The 16,030-nt window shown below is 37.7% G+C and overlaps 1 protein-coding gene across 1 annotated transcript in view; it reads right to left on the reverse strand.

Annotated features, from left to right (window-relative positions):
* The window catches only part of LOC127429918 (NACHT, LRR and PYD domains-containing protein 3-like), a 77,067-nt gene extending 65,237 nt beyond the window's left edge, over positions 1-11,830 (reverse strand). The window contains 6 exon segments of the mRNA XM_051679278.1: positions 2,930-3,028; positions 4,222-4,311; positions 6,298-6,396; positions 6,516-6,617; positions 9,420-9,610; positions 11,694-11,830. Coding sequence (XP_051535238.1) covers positions 2,930-3,028; positions 4,222-4,311; positions 6,298-6,396; positions 6,516-6,617; positions 9,420-9,565 — 536 coding nt within the window. The 5' untranslated portion in view covers positions 9,566-9,610; positions 11,694-11,830.
* Between the last annotated feature and the right edge of the window lie 4,200 nt (positions 11,831-16,030).

Genomic DNA, 16,030 nt, shown 5'->3' on the forward strand with positions numbered 1-16,030 from the left:
ATGTCGATTACCACAAAAATTTATTTGGACTCGTCCCTCATTTTCTTTTAAAAAAAAAAAGAGCAAAAATGTAAGTTATCGTGAGGCACTTACAATGAGGAGGACGTCCACTCTGATGGCTATATTTACACAGAGAAAATAAGATGTATTTGACCAGAATTCTGTTATCTTCAGCAACTAACAAGGACTGCTTGAGTCACGACAGATGCAGGTAAATCGCACAACCTCAATCGCTCTCTTTCTCTTAAACACACACACACACACACGCACACACATATCCTTCTTTGTCCAATAATGTGTTAGAAGCAGCCCAAGCTGTCATTACTAGTTCAGAAGTGACGTTTTTTAATTAGTAATGGTGTGTAACTTGTCAAGCACATTTTTGGAGTGAGAAGGAGGAGACATTATAGTTTACAGTCCTTAAAACATAAATCAATATACAATACTGGATCTCACCTGTTCACTGTGTCAGCACTGAGATTAAAAGGATCAAACATGGAGCTGTTACCCATGGACTCTTCTTGATATTCTAGAAGTTTTATTTCCTGGGCCAGTGTTTTGTCAGCTTCTTCATAGTCTGTTTCATCATCCGATGTATCTCTCCCTCTCTTTCTCCCTCTGGTGATTCTGAGAAAAAGTGAAATAATTCTAATGATTTATCTCAAATAATGTTAAAGATCCATCTCACGATCTCATCATTTAAGTTGAGCGGTTCACAGTTGTTACTCTTCATAGACAAATCACAAGTTTTGTGCGGATCTTTAAGGACAGTGTTTCATTTTCCCCAAAAAATTATTCTTTAGCAAGAAAACAACAACAAAGGAATTCACAGACAATGAACTATTGCAAACTGAAGCTGTTACCAGCCAGACAGGAAATGACTCTCCACTGACCACAGTCTGCAACCCTGCAGTCAATTCTGGATGGACTCCAAAGACTCCTAATCATTATCCTTATAATTTAATCATCATCCTTTCAATTATATAATTTCCATTACACTTTTAAACATTGCATTACTATCACATAGAAAAATGAGTTCGCTTAATCTTTTCAATGAACACAAGACTTTTAAATTAAATAAATTAAATAAAGACAACAAATATTGGCAGTTTTTCAGGCTTCAGCTCAATTTGTTTGATGCATTTCATCACTCACTCAAAAACACATTAATCACACGAGTATAATGCTTCAGTCTAATCTGTGTCAGAACCTGGTCTGCCATCTTCATCTAGAGTTTTAACAGGGTTCACATGTGCTCCACCTCTCTCCGCTGCCCATTCTCTGCTCCAGTTATATCACAAATAAATATGCGATCAGTGCTCCACATGGGGAAACATTTCTGCTGTTTTACCTATTATATTTTATAATATTTATTATTTAATGCAAAGAAAATGAATCACACATTATATTACAACATAACTAAATGAGTCAAAGGTGGAGTAAATGAATGTCAGAATCTTAGTAGCCTATCTAGTGCTCTTTCACTTCAAAGACAGCATGATGTTACGTCCCTGGATGTTTCAGGCATCATTTGTGCATCAATGAAAGCAAATATATCTGAGCTTTTATTCAGAGAATTTTAAAAATGTCAGTGTTAACAAATTTACTTATTTGATTAGTTAATATGAAATAGTTCAGAATATGACTTTTTATCTTTCTCCCCTTTTTCCTCCCCTATTTGGAGTGCCCAATTCCCAATGCGCTCTAAGTCCTCGTGGTGGCGTAATGACTTGCCTCAATCCGGGTGGTGGAGGACGAATCTCAGTCGCCTCCGTGTCTGAGACGTCAATCTGCGCATCTTATCACGTGGCTTGTTGAGCGCGTTACCGCGGAGACATAGCGCGTGTGGAGGCTTCACGCTATTCTCCGCGGCATCCACGCACAACTCACCACGCGCCCCACCGAGAGCGAGAACCACATTATAGCGACCACGAGGAGGTTACCCCATGTGACTCTACCCTCCCTAGCAACCGGGCCAATTTGGTTCCTTAGGAGACCTGGCTGGAGTCACTCAGCACACCCTGGATGGTGTGATAGTCAGTGTCAATACTCGCTGAGTAACATCACACAAGGTTTTTTGTTTGGGTGGGTGGTGGCAGTGTCTACATACCATTTAACTAAATAATATTATTCTGTATAGTAGCATATATAGTTATTGTAAAGCAAGAGGAGGATGGGCTCCCCAACTTAAGCAGGTTCCTCATGGTTTTTCTCACCACTAACTAATAACTTAGAGATTTTTCTTTGCCACATTCACCTTTAGCTCGTCCACTGGAGTCTTTAAGGGTCATGAAACCCCAAAACACATTTTTTGAGATGTTAACAGATATGTACAGGTTACACATAATTGAAATCAATGACAGCAGGCATTTGTTTATTATTAATGGTAAAGTGGTTATTTTTAAGTTTTGAGCCATATCGTTCAAGTCACATCTGGTCACTGTGTGTTCCTGGGGATTCTGAAATCCTAAATCTTAGCATTATCTTAGCATTTCAAATTTTATAACAGAATTGAGATGAATGTAAAAAAGTGATAGTTTAGATCTCTTTGTGTTTATTCTGTTTTACTGTCTCACAATAAATGTTTATACTTGCATCTAATCTTATCGCTGTGTGCATTCTGTTACTGACTCTCACATTAATTCATGTTCTACATCATCCCACATCAGTTAAATCACCTGCTTCATGTTTATACTCACACAAGTTCAGAGGTCACTGGTCCATCACTGAGATCAGGAGGATTAAACATGGAGATGTTACTCTTCATAGACACACAGCCAGATTCTGGAAGTACAAATATGTTTCTCTGCCTGTGGGTGATACATATAAAAGACAGAATAATTCAGATAATCTGTATTTAGTCCTGTCAGCTGTTTATATTAATATAATTGTTTTATTATCTTGTCTTCAACACTGGATATGGTCTCACCTTTTCACTCCATCACGGAGATCAGGAGGATTAAACATGGAGATGTTACTCTTCATAGACACACAGCTGGATTCTGGAAGTTCAAATATGTTTCTCTGCCTGCAAGTGATACATATAAAAGACAAAATAATTCAGATGATATGTATTTAGTCCTGTCAGATGTTTATATTAATATTATTGTCTTATTGTCTTGTCTGGATATGGTAGGGCTGCACAGTTAATGGAAAAACTAACTGTGATTACGATTTCAGCTGCCACGTTTATGTAATCATGAAAACTGACGATTACAGCGTTTAATTTAAGTCTGTTCATGTTGCGTCAATGGTTTCTATGTACAACGTGTTTTTGCAGCGGTTGACGATTCTAACCAATCACAGACATGTCCGCTGACCAATGAAACTGCAATGACCAATCAGAGATGCTTAAATTAGTCGTATCAGTAACTGATCGTAATGCTCAAGTTTTAAACAGTCTGATGACCAGATGCTTGCTTTATGTTTCACCTCTGTTCACAGTGGCACACGAAAATGAATACTGAAGAAACATTAGCGATAAACACTCTGGAGTTATTTTGCATTTATCGCTTGTAACGTAGATGGTAAATCCACTGCAAAATACATTATTTACACTGCTGTAAATAATTGATTTATTATGCTGATTAGACAGCGTTGTTTTTAAAGAGAGCATTTGCGATAGTGCAGAACTCTGTGCTGAGCGTCAGTGAATTCGTGCCGAACTTCGTGGCTCAAACAGTATAAACCTGCAGTGATTGACAGCTGTCATTGTAATGCGAGAGTTCGTCTCATTGCTCGATTTCTGTTTACAATTTATTAAATATTGTAGTTTTGTCATGTTAATAAGTAGGCCAATCTGAATTTTATTGGTATAAAATAGCAATAAAGTAATTCAGCTAAACTGTTCTAAGCTTATTTTGGAGGTGAAGCCAACATAAAGAATATGGCATGAATAGCATATTTCACGAATCACCGTCATTGTTATCGCGTCACACAGGCATAATGAATCAAGTAAAAATGAAAAATAACCTACATATATTTCTCCTATACCATAGATATCATTTAAAATAACTTTTATAATAACATTAACAAACTATATTACAATTTAATGCTTAAAAGAAATCTGCTACTCTGAAGAACCAAGTGGTGGCCTACTTTGTAACTTCACAGTAATTTAATCTTTTAATCGACATTAATAATTGCGGTTACAATATAAAGGGCAATAATCGACAATTATCATTTTTGTCATTATCGTGCAGCCCTAGGATATGGTCTCACCTGTTCACTCCATCACTGAGATCAGGAGGATTAAACATGGAGATGTTACTCTTCATAGACAGTACAGATGGTGCGCTCCCTCTTTTCCTCCTGGTGATACAGAGAAAACACTTAATTCAGATTTTTTTCAGTCCTGTGTGCTGTTTTTGTAAGGGACAATGAATATCCATCTGCATTACCCTTTCTGAGTTTATTCTGCGGTACATTATCATCTGTGGTACATTACACAGGTACTTATCAAATAAATAAAAAAAGCAGGGCCACACTCTGGATTTGGTTTTGTCATGGGATATCCCTGTTTGTGAGTACGTTATTGACAATATTTGTTTTTCCGATCATTTCTATTCATCATCCTATTATTTTTAATATTTCATTTTCTGGGTCAATTTCCACCCCTAAGCCATTAGGGTCTCAAATTCTCATATTCATAAAGTTTTATTTCAAACAATAAATACAGTTCTAAGTCCTGCTCTTGCCACATTTCCTGATGAATCAATGACAGCATGCAAAACTTTGTATTTTTATTTTAAAATCGATACTATTAGATCTAGCATCCCCACCTTTGATCTTGATCTCAGCCATGATCAAGCTCTTCTTGGTTCCTTTAGTTCTGCCTATCTAAGTAAGTTTGAGCCCATTGCTCTCTCTTATCTGGTGTCTATTGTCCAACATCTGAAGCCTGCTTACTGTTCTCTTGATGTTATCCCTCTCGCTTTTTGAGACAGGTTTTGGATGTAGTTGTTCATGTCTTTTGTCAATAGTGAACAACAGTTTAATAAATGGTAAAGTCCCGTCTTATTTTAAGCATGCCGTGGTGCAACCCCTCCTTAAAACGTCTAGTCTGGACCCTTCTGTTTTAGATAATTACAGGCAGATTTAAAAATGACCCTTTTTATCGAAAATTCTGGAGAAGGTTATGTATAATCAGATTTCTATATTTTAAAATGACAATAAGATTTTTTTATAAATTTCTAGGGCTGCCCCCGACCAAAGTTATTCCAAGTCGACTAGTAGGTGTTAATTTAAGCCATTAGTCGACTAGTTGTCGCACGTTTATGATATTAATTTAATTACTTAAATATATATATATATTTTGGGGGGCATCAGAAAATGGTTTGAGTTCCAGGGCTGAGAAAGAATGTTATAAGTAACACTGCTAACACTGTTGTACATTACAGAGAAATACTAATCCATAATAATGAGCCTTTAAAATATACATTTTACAAGCGCACGCATGAAGCGAGCCGCAGTGCAAAAGCAGTGATGATTCTGAATGTGTCGGAAAAACCAGCAAGGAGACTGTCTGAACATTTTGTTAATTTATAGAGAGAAATGCACATTAGAGTTGTGCCGACAGACAAAGATCTCGGGGATCAACGATGGTCAGAGTGATCGCCAACAGCAGATGCCTTTGATGATGTCAAGACGATATTTGCCTCGTTTTCCCATTAATGTATAAAATTATTATTATTGTTATTAGGCTATTATTATTATCAAATTAATATTACAAATAATTTGCCTGTAGACACACAAACACGTGCTTGAAGAAACACACTTTATTATATTATTAAGAACAGATGACAGAAAAGCCGTCTATATGCACGTATGACACGCTGTTTGAACAGAGGCGTGCAGTCTCGTGGAACACGCACATGTAAAAGGTTCTCACTCTTTTGTTGTTTCGGTCTTCTGAATTTTTTTTTGCAAGAATAGTATCGTCTATGAGTGCTGCAAATGACCTCACACATCTCAGCTCAGGAGGTGTTTTGTGTTCAGTTCACTTTATTTCCACAGAGCAGATCATTGTGAACGCAACTCTGCAGCCTATACATCTGTGATTAAAGCATAAATAATACAAAAACACCTCGAACCATAATTTATATTTCAGTGATTATTATCATCATTATAATTATTATTTTTACATTTATAATTTTTTGATGTCTTCATTTGTGTAAGTAATTTTCCGCCTGCATGTTTAGACAGAATAATTCAGATGATATGTGTTTAGACCTGTCAGCTTTTTATATTAATACAATTGTCTAATTATCTTGTCATCAACACTGGATATGGTCTCACCTGATAACTCCATCACTGAGATCAGGAGGATTAAACATGGAGATGTTACTCTTCATAGACACACAGCTGAATCCTGGAGGTACAAATATGTTTCTCTGGCTGCAAGTGATACATATAAAAGACAGATTAATTCAGATAATCTGTATTTAGTCCTGTCAACTGTTTATATTAATATTATTGTCTTATTGTCTTGTCTTCAACACTGGATATGGTCTCACCTGTTCACGCCATCACTGAGATCAGGAGGATTAAACATGGAGATGTTACTCTTCATAAACACACAGCTGGATTCTGAAGATTCTGGTATCTGAGTGTACCACCTGAGGATAGTGAGAAAACAAAATAATTTAGATGTTCTCTCTTTAGATCTGTCTAATGTTTTTTTAAACCAACATTTTGGTTAGTGTTTCACCAAGAGTCAAAGGTTACTGTCTCAACACCAAAGTTAAGGGATTCATTCACAGAATTGTAACTCTTCAAAGACAAACAATAATGTCCCGAAATATGGGACTTCTGAACGTTCCATGGATGTGTTGTAATTTCGAAGGTATCTCACTCTTGCTCAGACTGATAGTTACCCATATTACTCCATATATATATATATAAATACACACACACACACAAAGTATAATCCCTTATACTTTCCCTTGTGGTTGTCTGATATTAAACAGACAGTTCACCCAAAAAGCATTTACTCACTCTCATGCCATTCTAGATGTGTTTCACTTTCTTTCTTTTGCTCAACACAAATGAACATTTTCAGAAACTCCTTTCAGCTCTGTAGGTCCATACAATGCATTTTGAAGGTGAAAGTGGCGATTTCCGGAAAAGGACCGAAATATCGATCAGTTTCTCACCCACACCCTTGGGCGGCTCCAGGGCTGGGCTACTGGGGCTTAAGCCACAAATGTTTTCTGTAAAGCCCTGAATGATTTGATCATCTTTTTACAGTGATGTCATAAGTACCAGTGCTTGGGTATCAAGTTGATATAAAAACATATTACATTTTATTATTTAAACATTACATTTTAAAGTTAGGGTAATATACTGTATATAAATGAATGTGTAGAAGTTCCAACAATAAGGAAGCGGGGTGGCAGTCCAGGTATATCAACCTTTAATGACTTTTCAGTCTAACAAATACAGCCTTTGGCTTTTCAGCTTCACAACAGAGCAATGGCTTTGACTTCACAACAGAGTATCTACTTCAGCTTCACAATGGAGTCTTGGCGTTACAGCCCACAACTTCAGGTCTCTTTGTCCCTGTCTCTCTCTCTCTCTCTCTCACTGGCGTTCTCGGCGGCCTTTTCAAGCCCATCTCTGTCGTCACTGTAACGAGACACAGGTGTTACGTATCATTAATCACCAGGTCTTGGCCCTTACCGCTTCCTCTCTCCCCAGTGACAGACACATGACCATGTCCCGCTCCACAGAATGATTCTTGTCTTTCTATGGTATTGACAACACCAAATACAGACTCAAATCAGTACCCATGAGCTGTCTTGTCAGCAGCTGCTTTCCAGCTCTCATGTAACCTTAGTGTGCACATGGAAGAAGAGAGCTTGCGGCATGCGATTGCGGCTGTGTCATAGAAACTGTGTTGAGTTGGTCCATCCAGACGCAGTACGCAAATACCAAATATCTGCATGGATAACCCTGAAAACAATGAGTAATATATACAGATATAGGCTATTCGAGGAATTTGCTAACTTTTTTTGGGGGGGGGGGATTTTTCCCCTTTTTCTCCCAATTTGGAATGCCCAATTCCCAATGCGCTCTAAGTCCTCGTGGTCACATAGTGATTCACCTCAGTCCGGGTGGCGGAGGACGAATCTCAGTTGCCTCCGCGTCTGAGACAGTCAACCCGCGCATCTTATCACGTGGCTTGTTGAGCGCGTTGCCACAGAGACATAGCGCGTGTGGAGGCTTCACGCCATCCACTGCGGCAACCACGCTCAATTCACCATGCGCCCCACCGAGAACAAACCACATTATAGCGACCACGAGGAGGTTACCCCATGTGACTCTACCCTCCCTAGCAACCGGGCCAATTTGGTTGCTTACGAGATCTGGCTGGAGTCACTCAGCATGCCCTGGGATTCGAACTAGCAAACTCCAGGGGTGGTAGCCAGCGTATTTTACCGCTGAGCTACCCAGGCCCCATGGAATTTGCTAACTTTAAAAGTCAAGAGCCAGGGCACTTGCGTGTTTAGCATAATTCTTTATTAAGACACGATGCAATAAATATGGCAAACTTTAGGTGATCTAGCTATTATTTTTCATCTCTAGTACCAATTTAGCTTGTTTACAACCTGCTTGTAATCTTGTAAATTAACTTAAGCACCCAACGAATCAATGAAAACTGTATATAGCCATACACAAAGCCAAAAGGGACAAAATAGTGTTTTATTTTTTATCGCGTTTTAAAGTATAGATTTTAAAAGCATGCAATTTCTGATCTTCAAGCGTATCTGAGACAAAATACTTTTTTAGTTTACTATATAAATGACACATCATAGATGTATTCAGGTTTTTATTATAAAGTGTATTATATTCTGATATTTCGTCAAACGATGGCCCCATATCCACAGAGGTCTGGTCTAATCACCGAATGTCCACTGACCCAAGTACCACCCCTGCCCACACCAATCATATCGTATCAGAAGACATGGATTAAACTACTGGAGTCTGATGGATTACTTTTATGCTGCCTTTGTGTAATTTTTTGAGCTTCAAAGTTCTGGTCACCATTCACTTGCACTGTATGGACCTACAGAGCTGAGATATTCTTCTAAAAATCATAGAAATTAGTTTCTTCTGAATAAAGAAAGTCATACATACCTGGGATGGCATGAGGATCAGTAAATGAGAGAATTTTCAGTTTTGGGTGAACTGTTCCTATAAGTGTATCATGTTAATGTTAACCTGGTATACATGACATACAACAGTCGTGGTGAGTCTTAGTATTATCTTAGCAAAAAGGTTTCTAATAGATTTGAGATGAATACTAAAATAAAGGTAGTCCAGATATTGTGTACATTATGTTTATTTTGTCTTACATTTAAATATTGTTTCATCCGGGTTTGCAGCAATCAAATCACCTGCATCATGTTTATACTCACACAGGGTCAGAGGTCACTGGTCCATCACTGAGATCAGGGGGATTAAACATGGAGATGTTACTCTTCATAGACACACAGCTGAACACTGGAGATGCTGCTCTTTGATGGTGAACAGCTCCATCCTCTCTCTGCTCATAGAGACTCATTTCAGAAGCAGATCTCTCCAATATATCTCATAACAATCTTCAGAACTGCATTTGGAAGAATACAAACAAAAAGAAAAGCATAAATTCCTCTGTGATTAATAAGAAACTGAACCGAAGCCTTCACTACCCTGATAAAAAACACTAAACAGAAAGAACAACACTCAGAGATGCTTCACTATCATACTTTACTCTCTAAATCAGCATTAAAAGATCAAAAATAACTACCAGACTTCTGCTTTATCTCCTTTTCAGAACAGCAGAATGTATATAATTGTGGGCAGGCCAAGTCCACTAGTGTGAATAACAGCCTCAAATACAGGTTTCTCAACTAAACGAAAGGAACAAGCAGAGAGGTGTACTTCTGTTTATCCTCATTATTAAAGTTTTATTTATGTATTGAGAAAAGAAAAACAACTCTGGTCACACAATTGAGGATATTTTAACACCAAAGAGGGTCTCTACAACAGATACTTTTACTAGCTGAAGGGAATAACTCGATGAATAAGAATAAAAATTTGATTTAATAAAGAAATTAGAAATGTAATTGCATGATTTGGCCACAAGAGAGCTTCATTGTCCACTTTAGTTCAGATGTTTAGCGTAAACTAAATCTGAAGGTTTTCTGCCCCAAGTACACTTTCACCACAATTTACTGAGAAAAGGTCAAAACAAATTGTAGATAAAAAAATAACACCACACAAGTTTTTAAGTTTTATCTTTGTCATAAAACCAACCCCATTATAGCAGGGGGAACGCATCCTGACAGCTGAAAACGTTACTGTCAGATACTGTTCCCCCTGTGCTCAATAAGAAAGAAAGCTCATACAAGCATTACATGGAATACTTTAATACCATAAAATAAAAAAAAATAAAAATAAAAAAAAAAATTGTGCATACTTACATTTTAGAATATACTGTGTTGTATATTCTAAAAGGTAAGTATGCACAATTTTTTTTTTATTTTAACTTTCACTTTAGTTGAAACCAGCACGGTAGCAGCTAGCCTTGCTGTCTAAATATTTTTCACAAACGATATAGATGGTGATAACTTGTTATATATCACTACAAATTTCAGTAAATACAAAACTATATGGCTGAATGGACAATATTTAACACATTAACAAAAAAAATTAAGCAAACAATATACCATTTAAAATGTGAGAATTAAAGAAATATCACAAATAAAATATATATGTCGAAAACATTTTACATACAAGTATGTAAAAAACATTAAACTTTATCAATTTTTGGTCAGTTTTTGGTCTTTTAGTTCCTTATGTCTCACTGAGATTCAGCATGCTACACACAGACATTTCTCCTCTATCTTTGGCCTTCCTACACACACATTTCACAGGTATCACAAGATATCTGTAGTGCAATAACATTTTAACAATTGTGTTATAATGTAAACATCAACGTTAATTCCTTCACCAATATTAGCTTGAGGAATAATAGTGTTTTTTAAGCCAGTGCTTCAGCGCTTGCCACTTGGGGGGACTATTTACTTTCATCCAATGAACTAAATGTAAAAAAAAAAAAAAAAAAATAAAATGGGCTACGGGGAAAAAAGGAGAAATATGATCACTATGTTCAGGTATTGTGTCTTGTGAGAGCATTCTACAGATAAAACTCGTTCAAAACTCTAGTTTTGAGTCTTCGCGCTCTCCGTAGTAGCTCAGTGGTACGAGTACAGCATCTCGGGGGCGAGCTTTTTGAGAACGCGCGCTTCCTTCGCCTTTTGGACGGAGGCGGGGCTAGGGAGAAACAGACTTCGACACAACAGGGCCTCTTCCGGGTTTTTTTTATTTTTTTAATCTAGGCCTTGTTTAAGCAGTTCGTAAAACCACGTAACTTGATCTGACTGTCGTGAAAATCTATTAAACACAAAGACGAATGTATATCTCTCAGAAATATGCAGACTACTGAAAATACTCTACAGATATATAAAAGTTTGTGCGGCTTAAAATATCGACGTGTAGTGCTCGATCTTAAAATGACACACTGTGAAAAACTGAGTGTGATATAAACTATCAATACTTTATCTGTTCACTATTATTCAAACACCTGCAGGAAGATTTTATTGCTTTAAAAATAGGCTTCATTATTATTATTATTATTGCTAACTTACCGTGAGATGTGAAAATATATGTACGCTTCTTGATAATATCCGTTGTAGAAACCAGTCACAGGCGAATTAAAGACTTTTGGTTTCGTTTTACAAGTTAAGTCAATAACAGGGAACTGCGCATGCTCGTGTCTGAGTGAGTACTTCAGTGCAATACATAACACATGGAAGGCCGAGATTGTATCTCACTAGAGATGCGAATTAAAACATTTTTATTTATTTTTTTAACCCTGAACAAAGTCTTTCTAGCAAGTCAGTTCACTGTCGGTCATCTTTGGGACTCTCTCGGGAGGTTATTTCCAGTCATGCCAGTGCAGCTATATCTACTTGAATGGAGAAAGACCAAAATCTCAAAAACGGTTTGTCAAGATTACGATCAAAAGGACATATTTAAAATCTGACAATACTGGAATCATAAATTGTGATTCTTTACCTCATATTACGCTAAAAACAAACATTTTCCCGGCTTATCCAGCTAATGCGCATGCGCGTTCTATAGTTGATTGACAGGAGATGTCTGTATCTAAAAGGTGATTGGCTCTTTTAACTGTAAGGCGGGACTTAGATTCATAATTCTGCTTTTAAACACTCCTGGGGCCTCATGTATAAAACTCTGCTTAGATTTCTTCCTAAAAGTGTGCGTAAGCGCAAAAGTCAGATTTTGCGTACGCACAAAAAAATTCAGATTTATAAAACAGTAGGTATGCCAGAACCTGCGCATAGTCCCCTTAATAACTATGGGCAGCTCAGCGGTTAAGGCTCTGGGTTACTGATCAGAAGGTCAGGCGTTCAATCCCCAGAACCACCAAGATGACACTGTTGGACCCCTGAGCAAGGCCCTTGACCCTATCTGCTCCAGCCATATAATGGCTGACCCTGCACTCTGACCCCAGCCTAGCTGGGATATGTGAAAAAAAGAATTTCACTGTATATGTGTGATAAATAAATAAAATTATTAATTATTATAAATCCCTGCCTGCAGAAGATTGTGCGTACATGCACGTGATTAATTCCCTACCCGTCTCCTCCCCAGTGCATACAATTACCATATGCATGTCACCATCCAGACACGTGATTACTGCATTATAAGAGATAAGGCTGTAAATCTCACATGTGCCTATAGGTTAGATGCTGCACCATGAAGAAACATTATTTATTAAGATATGAACTTGTTTTCAAATAATATATCTTGAATATCCCTTGGCAAAATGTTTTTACCTTTGCAGACATCAATCTCACCTAAGCAATTTTGCTTCTCAGAAAACCTTTTAAATCATTTTAAGTGTGTTTTTATTGAGAAGTTTAATATTTAGTACTGGAAACAAATGAAATTTATTACAATTCTTTGTGCAGCATTGTCTGATATCATCGGATTACTAAGACTTTATAATTGACTGGTATTTTATATTTAAAAAACAGCTGAAAGGCAGATGTACTTTTCATCATGTTTTTATTAGACTAGATTGGGGTTTCATCGAGATGAGGGTCGGGATGAAGTGGAGCAGTCAGCACATTTGATGCACATTTTATGTGCATTGCTGTACCTGATTTCAGCTGTACAATACTGTTTCTGATGAGACATGTCTCTCCAATTGTCCGTTCGACTACTGAATGTAGGTCTTATAGCTATTGTCCATTTTACCGAGACATTTCACGTCAGTCAGAGTCAAGTGTGCGTCACAGATAATCTTTATTCAAATGCTGTACTTATCTCAGAACATGATTGTGATAGAACAGAAAATATCTCAGACTAAGAAATCTTTGCTGTCATTTTTAGTTACTGTATGTTCCTTCTCTATGATGACACGTGAAAGTTCTCCAAACGCACAGTCAAGTGTGTCCGGACGGTATAAATCCCGATATGTGCGTGGAAAATTGCGTACGCACACTTCAATGCCCATTTTGTGCGTACGCAACGTTTATACGTTAGACCCCAGATATCTACAACATCCATTTTAAGTGTCTCACTGTAACCTTTATTTTTTTATTTATTTTTTTTATAAAAAGGAGGGATGAGTCATAATTAATTTTGTGGTAATCAACATTATGCCACAAATGCTATCGATTGAGCTTAACTTGTATATTAGGCAGAACGAGCCTCAGTTACTATTCACTTTTATTGCATCTTTTTTCAATACAATGAAAGTGAATGGTGACTGAGGCAAAACTGTGACATTTCTTTGTGTTAAACAGAAGAAAGTATGTAGCCAGCTGCACTCCAGTGGAATACATTAGTGATGGGAAATCCGATTCATTTCCGCAAACTGGTTCTTTTGGACAGTTTGAATCCATGAACCGGTTCAAAAACCTTTTGAGCTTTTATTTTACATCATCATGTAATGACGTCTCTAGCACGCAATTCAAACATCCCCATCTAATGGTTTTCTCACTCAAACATTATGATGATATTTTGAGTGCACAAAACATTTTCTGCATGTGCAAAATAATATTTTGAGCGCATAAAAAATTTTCTGCACGCACAAGATGAAACTGAGCAAACAAAGTTATTTTGCACATGCAAGATGATATTGAGTTCAAAACAATGTTCTGCACACGTAAGATGATATTTTGAGCTCATTAGAAAGTGTTTCTGGTGGCCATTGCTTGTGCGGGACGTTCGCCAATTCGTTGCTGCTTGCCCTATTTGTGCGACTAATAAAACTTCCTGCAACCCCCCCGCCGGGCTCCACCAACCTGAGTATCTGGACAAACTGACAGCTAGAATGTCAAGGATCTGTAAAGCTGTCATTGCTGCACGTGGAGGATTTTTTGATGAGAACTCTTTGAAGTAGTTGAAGAAGTTCTGAACATTTTTTTTTTCAAATTGTAATAGTAATTTTTCAAATTATTAATGTCCTGACTATACATTGTGATCAGTTGAATGCCACTTTGGTGAATAAAAGTTACAATTTCTTAACATAAGAGCAAAATCTGTACATTATTCCAAACTTTTGGCCACCAGTATAAGCTGGGCCCCAAATTCATCGGACCATTTTCCACAGCGAAGGTCATTAGTCCGGTGGCAGTCCGCCTCAAATTACCACCTCACCTTTGTCGCGTTCACCCCACGTTCCACGTTTCTAAAATTAAGCCTGTTGTATGTTCTAATTTGCACCCCGTGACTCCCGTTTCCATGGGAAGGCTGATCGATCCCATGGAGATGCTGATCACAGTGATGAGTTTCATGCCCGCTGCGACCTGCTTCCTCCTAATTGCACCCCCTTCTTATTCCTCATGTTTCCCCTCCTTCTTTGCCAGTTTATTTTTCTCTGTTACTGTTGACATGTGTGCTATTTACGGTGAAGTCTAACTTCTCTCGTGTAGTTGGTACGAGCTCGATCATCTGTTGGCTGCTGGTCGATTGAGATGTGGTTACCTGTCTGCTTGCATTTACCCCCGTCACTTGGTGCCCAGGACTGTGGAGGAGGATTCCTCAATTTCTACCCATGTCTAATTGGTCATTCCAAATTGGGAGAAAAAAAAAAAAGGCAAAGGTACAAGATGGACTACAATCCCATGAAGCATTGCAAATGATGTCATTGAATATAACAATACAGAAATATTTAACACTACTGATTTTAGGTTGTTGTTTATAAGAAGTAATACAGTGCATCCGGAAAGTATTCACAGCGCTTCACTTTTTCCACATTTTGTTATGTTACAGCCTTATTCCAAAATGGATTAAATTCATTATTTTCCTCAAAATTCTACAAACAATACCCCATAATGACAACGTGAAAGAAGTTTGTTAGAAATCTTTGAAAATTTATTAAAAATAAAAAATGAAAAAAATAAATTAAAAAATCACATGTACATAAGTATTCACAGCCTTTGCCATGACACTCAAAATTGAGCTCAGGTGTATCCTGTTTCCACTGATCATCCTTGAGATGTTTCTACAACTTGATTGGAGTCCACCTGTGGTAAATTCAGTTGATTGGACATGATTTGGAAAGGCATACACCTGTCTATATAAGGTCCCACAGTTAACAGTGCATGTCAGAGCACAAACCAAGCCATGAAGTCCAAGGAATTGTCTGTAGACCTCTGAGACAGGATTGTATTGAGGCACAGATCTGGGGAAGGGTACAGAAAAATGTCTGCAGCATTGAAGGTCCCAATGAGTACAGTGGCCTCCATCATCTGTAAATGGAAGAAGTTTGGAACCACCAGGACTCTTCCTAGAGCTGGCCGCCTGGCCAAACTGAGCGATCGGGGGAGAAGGGCCTTAGTCAGGGAGGTGACCAAGAACCCGATGGTCACTCTGACAGAGCTCCAGCGTTTCTCTGTGGAGAGAGGTGAAACTTCCAGAAGAACAACCATCTCTGCAGCACTCCACC

Source organism: Myxocyprinus asiaticus, chromosome 39 (genome assembly GCF_019703515.2).
Source record: "Myxocyprinus asiaticus isolate MX2 ecotype Aquarium Trade chromosome 39, UBuf_Myxa_2, whole genome shotgun sequence".
NCBI lineage: Eukaryota > Metazoa > Chordata > Actinopteri > Cypriniformes > Catostomidae > Myxocyprinus > Myxocyprinus asiaticus.